This window comes from Fulmarus glacialis, unplaced genomic scaffold, assembly GCF_000690835.1.
Source record: "Fulmarus glacialis isolate BGI_N327 unplaced genomic scaffold, ASM69083v1 scaffold32856, whole genome shotgun sequence".
Taxonomy (NCBI): Eukaryota; Metazoa; Chordata; class Aves; order Procellariiformes; family Procellariidae; genus Fulmarus; species Fulmarus glacialis.
The window spans coordinates 1-12,342 of NW_009218030.1; the positions used below are offsets into that span (position 1 = coordinate 1).

At 37.8% G+C, this 12,342-nt stretch overlaps 1 protein-coding gene across 1 annotated transcript; it reads right to left on the reverse strand.

Moving 5' to 3' along the window:
• Positions 1 to 5,949: 5,949 nt before the first annotated feature.
• DECR1 (2,4-dienoyl CoA reductase 1, mitochondrial) lies at positions 5,950 to 10,643 on the reverse strand (the record flags this gene model as incomplete). Its single annotated transcript, XM_009579913.1, has 6 exons — positions 5,950 to 6,141; positions 6,244 to 6,306; positions 6,616 to 6,762; positions 8,941 to 9,013; positions 10,282 to 10,383; positions 10,581 to 10,643. Coding segments are annotated over 6 exons (508 nt in total), but the record flags the coding sequence as incomplete, so codon positions are not given.
• Positions 10,644 to 12,342: the final 1,699 nt, after the last annotated feature.

Below are 12,342 nucleotides of genomic sequence, written 5' to 3' on the forward strand. Positions count from 1 at the left end.
GTAAAAATGTCAGGGCGGGGGCAGAATGGGGCTTGGAATAAGAAGAGAGGTGATGATAGGGAAGACTGCAGGCTTCTTTCTTCTGGCAGACATTTGGTGACCAAAAGAAAGGTTGAAAGTAAAATAGTGGCACAAAAATTAATTACCTGAGGTAGTGAAGATATGCCATATTCCTGCTAAACAGAGAAACTGGCTGACAGGTAGCTACATGGGATCTACTTTACTGAAATTGTTAACAATTTTACTGTCTAAAAATATATATTATATTTAAATAAATACTCAAACTAATAAGCACTCAAGCTAAAAAATACTCACAGTCCTACAAATTGCAAACAAGAATGCTGTGCAAAAGTTTAGCCCATTCTAGTGTAAATGTGTACAGATGAAAACTTAACACAATGTTTCCTATTCAAATCAAGTAAGAAGGTGATTTCCTATTAATTTTAAAGCACAAAGCACCAAACTTTTACTAATGCTCAAAGAAAAAAAAAAAATTCCAGTAATTATTAGGCCCCTTGGCATTATAAATGCAGTATTTGCTGACAGAGGTAAACCTTAAGTTACCAGGTCAGGCACAGCGGGTGCCTGCTTCCAGCTGTGCCCCCAACAGAGTCCATCAGTGCACCTCAGAGCCTCACCTGATCCGAAGTCACTAACACTGCCCAGCTGGCAGCTGTGATACAAACCACCGCCTGTTGTGGAGAATATCATGCTAATTTTCACCAGCGATTTAATCAGGATTGAACACGGGCCTTGAAGCAAGCCATTTGGCTTTCATTCACTGCTGCACTGTTCTATCCCAAACATTTTATGCACGGTATCATAGCACCGGTCTAATCCCCCCTGTTTACAACTTGTTTATTTATCTTTGAAAAGATTACCCCAGCAAGCTTCAGAAATTTCTAGACAGCGTATTCCATCTGCAAATGTCAAATGCAGATCAGGATGCTGAGACCTGGCAGCGCTTTTACGTAAAATGGACCTCATCTCACAAAATACGCACACGCTGCTGCTAAACTCCACTTAAACTAGGATTAAGTCTTTGTTTCATTAGACGTTTCATTCATTAGGCTTTGTTTTGTTAGCTTTTCCTGATTAATTTCCATACGGCATCTCGTGCATTTATACCAAGCCTTCATCATAATGATGGTTATAATCACTGACTGTGGAAGCATACCGAAATTCACGCCTATTTGCTGTGTCTATGATGAGGCTCAGAATCCATATTTAGGGACCCAAATGCATGTGGCCTGATTTTCTGAAGTGCTGAGCACCTCCAAATCCCTCTGAAATCAACTGAAGTTGATTAGTTCTAATTAAAAGCAGGCCAATGCACCAAAATCCCAAAGACCATTTTATTTTACTGCACATTAAATGATCACATGCAAAATTGGGGGGTTTACCTCAGTTAAAGTGCGGTTACATGTTTAGCAGCTACAAAACAAGAAGCTCCATGAAGTTAAAGTTACAAATTTCCTTGCTCTTCAGTATCTTTACTTACACATTATCAGCATGTGAAAAAAAGGAAAGATAAATAAGGAGTTCATGTGCCAATCAACCTGGAAGCCAGTACAGACAGGTAGGAACCTATAGTTCCCTCAAATAGTGCATGTAAAGCAGACTCTTGAATTGGTAAATAATAACAATATTCTCAACAGTAATGAAATATTGAAGAGGAGGGAATTCCCAGAAACAGGAGAACCAAAGATTGACAGCAGTTCTAGTATCGTAGCCAAGAGGTAATACAATTAATCTCTTTCATTTGCAACCTCAAATGATTTTTGTAACTTGTTTATAAGCCTCTACTATAATACAATACCACTTTTACAGCACAGAATTAATCTAAGTAATTGTAACAGACATGTTCAAAGACAATAAATCATCAGCTGAAATAAAAAGGGTAATTTCAAGATTTAATCAAGCAGGCAAGACATACTTTTCAGCTGAAAACAGACAATGAATCCTCCTTTGCGAGCGTCTGTCAGCTGAGTTCATGGAAGTGTTAACACCTTTGACTGATGGGTTGTGCAAAAGTCATTTTAAAAAAAGGTATTCGGATCCCAGGAAAGTTTTCTTTGTGATCCATGAGAATTAAACTGCCTCTGCAACTCTACTGACTCCATTTGCGATCTCCAATGTACATCATCACCTTTTTTCTGACTCATCCCTCCACTTTCTTGTCCCTCCAACTTCATCTCCATAAAATTATTATGCCACAAAGCAACACTTTTTTCATACTCCCCTTTACCTCGTGGCTCCCTGGCAAGCTGAGGTAGGGTCAGGAGTGTAATGCTCCCAGGGCAAATACATCAGCATGAGACAGCATGTAGAATGGGGATACTATCTCCTACCATTTTTGCTATGTTTTGAATAAAGTTAACGGTAATGACTATGTTTTATGTCAGTCTGCGGTATACAACTGTGATAGTCTGTGCAATATAAAACTGCAGAGCGTGTTTATGGATTGGTCACCTCTTGGGATTTAGGGATATTTTATGCCTCTTTCAGGACAGTCTCATCCTCGTGGGCATTTAGGAACAGGTTGTTTTGGAATTTCCAAGCCAAGCCAGACACTGCCTGGGTTAGTGTCCTGGTTTTGGCTGGGATAGAGTTAATTTTCTTTCTAGTAGCTGGTACAGTGCTGTGTTTTGGATTTAGTATGAGAATAATGTGATAACACACTGATGTTTCAGTTGTTGCTAAGTAGCATTTACATTAGTCAAGGACTTTTCAGCTTCCCATGCTCTGCCAGGTGCACAAGAAGCTGGGAGGGAGCATAGCCAGGACAGCTGACCCAAACTGGCCAAAGGGATATTCCATACCATACGATGTCATGCTCAGCATATAAACCTGGGGGAGTTGGCTGGGGGGTGGCAACAGCTGCTTGGGGACTGGCTGGGCATCGGTTGGCGAGCAACTGCATTGTGCATCACTCAGTTTGTATATTCTGTCATTATTATTATTTTCCCTTCCTTTTCTGTTTTATTAAACTGTCTTTATCTCAATCAATGAATTTTACTTTTTTTTCTTTCAATTCTCTCCCCCATCCCACTGTGGGGCGGGGGAGTGAACGAGCGGCTGTTTGGTTGTCTGCTGGGTTAAACCACAACAGTTAGGTAGTTGCTATAAAGCTACTTTCTCTTGTCCTTTTCCTGCGTTCAGATGTCATGCGTTGCTACTTTAGTAACAAAACAATTAAATTGTATTTAGGTAAAACATAAACTTGAAATGCTCAAGATTCATCTCTTTGTAGTAACGTTCCTCTCCTGTCCCTAACAAGTCTAACAACTCTTTTAATGAAGGAAATAAATGCAAGCAAGACTATTCCATTCTCCTGCAGAAGTGGATGGCTAGATCAGAGCTAAGTTTTTTCACTTAACTATGTCTATATATTAGGAAATATTTTATAAACTATCCAGTAACATATAACTCTTTAAAAGATTATATGCCATTTCTAAAACCTGTATCAACACATTGTATACCTCTTGTCAAGACAGAATGTTCAGAATCTAAAAGCAACTAACTTGCATAGTTTGAAATGGATGTCATTGGTGTAGGTTAGATAAAATAGACTCTATTCTTATTATAGGTGCTCATTAAAATTTAAAATGTGCTTTCTGGTTCTATCGCTGAATAATATATACTTTAAAAATGTTTTGTTGTCACTTTACAATTAATAATTCATTTAGCTATGGACAGTAAATAGGTAGAAGAAGATACTTCAGAAGCAATACGTGATTCTGCAAGTGATAAATGTTCCGTTATTGAATGAATACCCAGTATCTATTTACAAGACAGGCTTTAAGAGGCCTCCCTTCAATATTCTGACCTTATCAAATAAAGTGAAAAAACCCACCCTTAAAGGACATGTTCCAGTAACTCTGATAGTTCAGAAAAGATCTTCAGTCCCTGAAAGGTTCACTATGAATTAAAGTGAGTTTCTTCTAGATGCAGAGTTGGCCTGAATCTCTCTGATGAGTAAAAGCAATGAAGGAAAGACGAAGATCTTTTCATTTTTTAATTTTAGGTCAAGAAGCAGTATTCATTTTAAACTGCGAAAGCACTTGAAATTCTTTAAGTACTTTTGCGTCGGAACCCACTGCCTTTTGCTGTGGAAGAGAAACGTTTCTGAACTGAGCTCCAAAACGTTTACTTTCTAAACAAAGGACATATGCAGGGCAAAGCAATAGTATAAAGGTGGCTGAGCCAAAGAATAGTGAGTCTGTGTGTTTAAAGCCACATAATGGATTTCTGGCATTTACTATGTCAGTAGGCATTTTATCTAAGCACCACGGTACCTATTGCTGAACTATTTGGAAAAAAATAATTGTAGCAGGCTAGACTTATCCTCCTTTTCTCCTCTGCCCTTCCTTTTCCACCACCAAAAAAATGCCTCTGCTTTCAATATCTAAAAAATACATTAAACAGTATGTAGGATTATAAAAGAAAAGCATGTGAGATTAAAAAAAAAAAAAAGTATTGTTACTATTAATTTATATGCAGGGAAAAGAGATGGATTAAGAATACGTGGCAGCCAGCAGTGCTTCCTAGACCCCAAAGCCAAGTATAGACTTGATCCTAACTTAATGTTGAGATTGGGAATGTGCCTCTTTTCTTGATCTTTTCCACCTGTGCCCCACACAGGACCTATGTTTTGTGAGCTAAAAGGAACGTGCCAGTCTTCTTACTTCAGTTCCTGAGGGAATGCTGCAAAGTCTACCTGCCCTACTATTCAGATGCAACAGAAAAAACTTTAAGGTCCCACAAAGTCTGCAACAATGTTGGAGACTGAACATGGTTATCAGCAATCTCAGTCCAGTACTTCAACCCCATGACACTTTCCTACAGTAAAAGTCATACACACCCATGGATGCAAGAGACCAGTGGAAACTTGTTTTTATTGATAGCCCTCTCCAGAGGATACCCTACTAAATATGGCAGAGAAATACTTGATCATACCACAGCTCACAAATATACCTTTGAATTTTTTTTCTAAAACACTTTTTTTTCAAGTGTCAAAGCCTTATATGCAACTGCGTCCCATACGAAGAGAAAACGTAAGTATACACAAAGGACGTCACAAGTCCTGCCAGCAAACCTGCTCCAGCCTGGGCTCCTCTCTCCACGGGTCCACCAGGAGCCTGCCGTGGCGCTGGCTTCCCACAGGGTCACAGCTTCCTTCGGGCATCCACCTGCTCTGGCGTGGGGTCCTCCATGGGCTGCAGGGGGACAGCCTGCCTCACAATGGTCTTCACCAGGGGCTGCAGGGGAATCTCTGCTCCAGTGGAGGAGAGGTTTCAATGCTTTCAGTCCTGATTTACTGATGTCCTTTACTAGTCTTAAGTAAACCATTTTTTACAGAGAGACTCCCCTAGTCACACACACATTAGCAGCAAATGATTTTTAGTTTCTCATTTTCAAGAACAGTAACTTAGTCATGACAAAGAGTGAGATCCTTAGAAAGGCATTGCTAGTCCTTAAATGCCATTTTTAAAGTTCAGCATAAGATAATTAACAGACTGAAAATGTCAGCACAAGATGAGACCAAGATGGTTATGTATTTCGAGATTTTCTAAGTAACCAGAGGAGTTACATCCTATCTCAGTGTATGTAGTCCTCCTGATAACTTGAAACTTTGTTATTCGCAAGTTTAGGACTGAAGTGTGAAGATTAGGATTTAATGTCTTAGTTCTTCCTCAGATTAACAATTCTATTCAGTGACGATAGTTCTGAAATGCTACTGGAATTACAATATTAAGAGACATATTATATTTCCGAGGATTTTTGAATCCTCTGAAATATTAAAAAAAAGCTAATTGTAGACCACGCATTGCTATACAAGACACCATCTAAAGAACAGTAAAATTTCAGTGAACAACTGTTGTTCACTACTACTGGCAACAGATTAGACTGTAGATGGGAAAAATATACATGCTATATTCAAAATATGACAATTTCAAATATTTTATTGAAGGCAACATACAAAAGATTTTGAAGGCTATTTCCCAATTGGTTATTTCTAAATATTCATGAAAAAGTAGTGGTTCATTTCCAAAAATCTCCACCATACAGTTACACACTTCAAGAGCCTTTTGTTTTTCTAATCATTGCTTCCATCATATCCCACTGCTCTTTGGTAACCTAATAAAAGAAAAGAGTGTTTTATTGGAATTCCATATAATATAATAATTACACATCTAAGTATTTGTTCGAATGTAAAATAGCAAGCAAGGAATTTAATACCTTCTTCAAATCATTGAATTCTCCTGCCATAGAAACATATTCTCCACCATCCATTCTAATAACCTAGAAAAAGCATAAGCAGCGTATTTAATAATAATAGGTTTTCTGTAGCATTCCCTTGTTATGAACTATGAAAGTAGTTTTTATTGATCAGAAAAAGCCAAGATCAAAATAATGTAATTCAACCATTTTTAAAAGTTCTTGTCAAAGGTACTACCTACCATGCATGACAATTAAAAGGGTAATAATGCTTGTAAAGAATTTCAAAGTAACAGGTTTTGTTTCATTTCTGAAACAAGGGCTTTAAAAAATACCAGCAAAACTCAGACCATCATCAGGTTAATTGTATAAACAAGATCAACTAAAACTTACTGCTCCATTAACCCAGCTTGCGTAGTCACTGCAGAAATAGGCAGCAAGATTTGCAATTTCTTCTACAGTTCCCAGACGGCCACAGGGAATCCTCTCAATAATTTTCTTCTCAAATGTGCCTGTTGGGTCAAGGCGGCTAAAAGCACCCTGAGAATTAAGAGAAACATTTGGGAGAAAAAAAAAGTTATAACTATATCAGAAATTAAAATCCAACAGAGATTTGACTCCGGATAAACAATATGGAAGTTAACATTTGTGAGTAAACTGTCTATACCATCTTTGACAGTAGGATGAAAAAGAAGTAGGGAACAGAATTTATCCCTGTTGCATTGATTCGCATCTACTGAGGGTCATAAGCTGGAATTCAACATGTTTGGGATAGTCACCCACCATCTATCTATGAAAAACAAAAGGGGTTAGTAATCTTTGTTGCCCAAACACCCTTGATAAACATTTGAGGAAATAAGCAAGACTGAAAACTGCTGCATGGACAGGGGAGAGGAACAAGGCGAGGAGAGGAGCAGAAAAGTGACAGAAAAATTACACATGACACAGAGTAAGTAAACCTGAAAAAAAAAAGAAAAAAAAAAATCAAATTCAGTTAAACTGCACCAATGGCTAGAACTCAACTAAGTCACTGGAAGTTTTAGTATTTGAATAGCTTAGAATGGCATGGGAAACAGAAGAGTTTTGTTGTTCTTCCTGACTCCTCCGCAAGGAAACAACCTCCTCAGGCAAAATCAGAAATGTATTAGTAACATTTATGTTAAGTTACTGAAGTTATGAGAGTTAAAGCACACTGTAATTTATAAGTAATCATGGCTGTACTCACGCCATTTAAGTCTTCTATTGCCATGTTTTTAAACGCCAGTTTATAAGCTTAACGGTATTGCGCTTGTATGCTTTTTCCTTTTCCTGTCATGACTTACAAGCGTGTTTTTTAAAGACATGGATGTAGCCCCTAAGGCAGAAAGCCTAGTTTTTGCAATATGCTGTTTTAAGTAAAGCCAGTCTGCCTTTTTATGCTTTTAGGGAAATTTTAACTTTGAAACAGTATGACAAAAGTAGTACTTTATTAAGAACACACAGTATCTCAAGTGGGATACACGTTATTAGTTTAAATCAGAAACATTAACAGGGGGCAGCAATGTTGACACTTAAAGCAGTTAACTTGCCAAAAATTATGAGAACCTATAAATCAAAGTGATCTTGCCACGTGATATAGTGGATGCCAAAAGTTTATATGGATGCAGAAAGGAACAGGACAAACTAATGGAAGAAAAATAAATCTATCAAGATGATTACAATATGAAGAGATATCAACTGTATCAAACTGCCTGGGCCATAGACTGCCAGAGGCTAGAGACATAAAGAAACGTCGTTAAAAGTTTTTCTTCTGCTCTTGCCTAAAAACCCACCAGATACAAGGCCTGGAGGACTTTTGGTCTGATCCTGTAATCTTGTTTCAGCATTCTTATAACCCTGCTGATACTGCCACTTATCTTTCTTTACAGTCAAAAAAGGTAAAACTGAGTCGTCCAGTGTAGCATCTAATATTGACAAGAAGAAAAAAGGAAAAAAAAAAAGAAAAAAAGAAGCAACCCTGCATCCCAACCCCCAAAACCAACTGTGAAACATTTCACAGGTAGTAGTAATACCATTATTAGCTGTTACTGCTCATAATTGTAATATTTTGATTCAATGTGAAACAAATCCTCCTCTCTCCTCCTGCAGGACTGCTTTCTTTTTTCTTCCTGTTCCAGCTGGTCTGGATTACTGCCTTCAAACCCTCCAGTCCTCCTTTTCACTCATATCAAAGCTTCACATTTCCTTGCTGACTTAGTTTTTCTCTTTCTAGTTTTGTGATTTTCAACAAAACTCGTGAGATTCTGTTCTCATATACCTAAAAGAGATTCTGAAATTTTGGAATTTATGAGATGTTTTGTTTAAAATTTAGGAGTTCAGGCAGAAACAGGCACTTTTACTCCACCAAGTGTAAGAATTCACTTCATTTGACAAACTAGGTACGTACAGTTCATAAGAATCAACATTAAATATTTTGATATATCATTTCTTTGAAACATTAAAAAAGGGTTTCATTTATATTAGTGTAGTAGAAGGAGCAGTGGCAGGTTTCAAAAGTTAAAGAAATTCTATTTTACAAAAGAATTATAGAGAGGTAGCATGTTCAATATTCTAGCACAGTCTTGACTACCAAGGAAATCATACTTGAATTTAACAGTAACAGAAAAGGTTAGACTATCTTAAAATTAAGTCTGTACTACAAAGCATATTCAAGGCTGTGTTCCACTTCATGCTATGTACCTTTGTTTTTATTGGACCTGGTTGAATCACATTGAATCTCATGCCATATTTACCCCATTCAGCCGCAAGAGACCTAAAAATTCATTAACAGAATGCATCAATATTTTAAACACAGTATTTTAATAATGCTATTCAGCAAAAAAAAAAATACTTAAAACTGAATCAAATGTGTAAATACTAGAATTTTCCTGAAACAGGCACTTCTATTTAAACGTTTTTTTGTTCTCAACAAAAACATTTCGGGGCGGGGGGGGGGGGTCACATTTACAAACAGAGGAATACTGATTTAATAGATGCATCATATGTAAAGCAACATTAAGGAGCAATTCTTTCTCCCTCGCAAATCATACAGATGATTTTGGCACCTAAACTCCTTGACAAACAACTGTTAGGCCACCATCTTTCTCTGGTAATTTAGACTATCCCACAAGTATACATTTCTAACATTTTCAACATAGCTGTCACATTAGATGCTTTGGAATAACACAAAACAGAGGTTACATTCTAAAATGGGATCAGTACAATAATTTTGCTTTATGGCAACATTTTCTCTGCATAAGCAGTACTTCAGATAGATCATGTACTATAGTGAATGAATTAGCTGGGTCATAAAATCTCTGAAAAGTACACACTTCAGTTACAGCTCTACAGAACAGAAATCAAGACCATCACTCATTCCCTCATTTTCTTCTGGACAAAGAATTCTAGTTGCTAAAAGGCTGCCAAACTATTCAATCCTTCTGCTGAAGTGCAGAGGAGGATCTCTTTTCTATGAAGGACTGCCCTATAGTAAATAATGATAGAAATCCTTTTGTTTGCTGAGTAACATGTATTCGTCACATGATACTGTTTTGAATTAAGTACAACTGCAGACCTTAATTTAAAATAGTGATAGGAACACATTTCTTAATGAAACTAGATAGGTGAAGCAACAGTATACTCCACCCAAATACAAGCACATCTTTTCCTGAGACAAAAGGAAGTGGAAAGCACCATAGACCTCAAACAGTTTGCCTACGAGAAGGCAAGAGAATCTGATTATCGAAACTCTGTATCTGAAACCTTAGAATTGTTGCCAAAAGAAGTTCCACTTGTCCTTATCTTATCCTTGTGATAAAAATCCACTAGTCCTTGTGATAAAAATCATCACAAAAATAGTTAATACTTCCTTCTGTAAGAAGCTGTCAGCATACTATTTTCTTGCTAGGATACTGGAGGCTGGAAGGTTCTCTTATGATACAATGGAATAGGAGGACTATACCAACTAGCTCCATTTTTATAGACCAATTACCCTATCTGAAGGATGTGAAAAGCAGAACACACATTTGCTATATTACTCACTTGCTCATTGCTTCTACACCAGCTTTGGCAGAGGCGCTCGGCAATACAAATCCTGAACCACTCTCCGCATAAATTGTTGTAATAGCCAAGAATGCTGCTCCTAGAAGTTGCAAAAACATTAAAAAAAAAAAAAACACATCAAACAAACAAAAAATACATGAAGATCAAACTCTGAACTTAAGGTAAAAAGCAACCTCTGTGGTACAGAAGTTTGTAGCTCGAGTGTTAGGGATGCCATTTCACTCTGGGTTGTAAAAAGGTATTTTAAAAATCTAGTCTTGGAAGCTTTGCTTTCAAGCCTTTTTATCTCAGCTCCCTCTTTTCCATTAACGTTAAGAGTTGTTCCATGTAAGTGTAAGTAGCTATTGATTAGGCTCCAAAGGTCTAAACCCTCAGACTTCTACTGATAATGAATTTACATGTGCCCATCAGTCTAACTGGAGTGAACACCTAAGATCTTACAGTGTCTTTTTAGAAGCTGCCCTAGCCTAGTAGTCACTAAGCAGGTAATTTGCCCTAATTTCATCAATTCCTGGCTGGCGGAAAAAAAAAAAAAAGGCATTAACAATTAGGTTTGGCATAATCTTAAAATGACATAGTTTAGGGCTTGAGTTAAAGTTTATGCAGGAAAAAAAATGAGCTTTTTAAGAAATTTTCAGAAGCTTTTTCTGCAGAAGAGCTTATGACGAAGTTAACCTGCAGAACTTTTTCCCTATTATTATCACAACAACTGTATTTCTTTTACATGTTATATTTTACAACAGCTTTAGCAAAAACATTATGGAAAATAATGGAAACTGCAACTGTTTATTTAACCTTTCTTTTATAGAAGCCTGCAAATTCTAATTGTCTGATCAATGACTAGCATGAACTTAATGTAACTGGGAAATGGAGGACAAGGGATGACAGTTCACTACTTACGCCACAGTAACTAAAATAACTGTTCTACTTACTGTATTTTAAAAAGAATTTCATTAGAATAGCTACGCAAGGGATATTTCTAAAACAATATACATTACTGATAGAATGTATATGACAATGAAGTAGAGACTCAGTTAAAAAATTACAGTAATGTTACACAAGAGAAACTAAATAGAACCATAAACAAGCACTGACAGAAAGGCCAGCAGATACCCAGAAAACATGGACCCTATTTATAAAAAAGTACTCTACAGTGAGAGACTTCGAAAAGAAAAATCAACAGAGGAAAAAACACAGAACAACTTTGAAGTTATCTAGACTTGATTGTTAATTATACATTTTGCAGAATTAAACCACAGAATTTTTTAAATGCAGGTTAAATAGAGGTGAGTTGGGTGAACCTAACACAGAAGCAAGAACGACTGATAAATTTATAGCTCTGAAGTTTGAAGTACAACTCAGTTCATACACAATTTTCATCTTAAAGCCTGTATTTAAGGCTTTAAAGCCTGTATTTAAGGCTTTAAACTAAATTTGCTGGGGGAGGGGAACCTCAATCCATCCCACTCCTACCAGTTTGATGCCAGTGCCAGCAATAGATGCCCAGAGACTGGAGAAGGATCACAGGTCAGCAGGAGAGCACCTGAAGAGCAGCACAAAGGAATTCCAGTCACTCCAGCCAGTAAGAAGTTGGGCTTCATCAGGGGCCCAACTTAAACGCCTCTATGCAAACACACATAGCATGGGGAATAAACAAGAGGAGTTAGATACGTGCGCACGCCTGCAGGGCATCACTGAGACATGGTGGCTCCTATGACTGGAGTGTTGGGATGGAGGGATACAGGCTCTTTAGGAAGGACAGGCAGGGGAGATGAGGAGGGGGTGTTGCCTTCTATGTCAATGACCAGCTGGAGTGCATGGAGCTCCGCTTGGGGATGGATGAGGAGCCAACCAAGAGCTTATGGGTCAGGATTAAAGGGAGGGCAGGGACAGGTGACATTACAGTGGGGGTCTGCTACAGGCCACCCGACCAGGAAGACCGAGCAGATGAGGCCCTCTATAGACAGATAGGAGCAGCCTCATGTTCACAAGCCCCGGTTCTCACTGGAGGCTTCAACCACCCTGATATCTGTTGGAGGG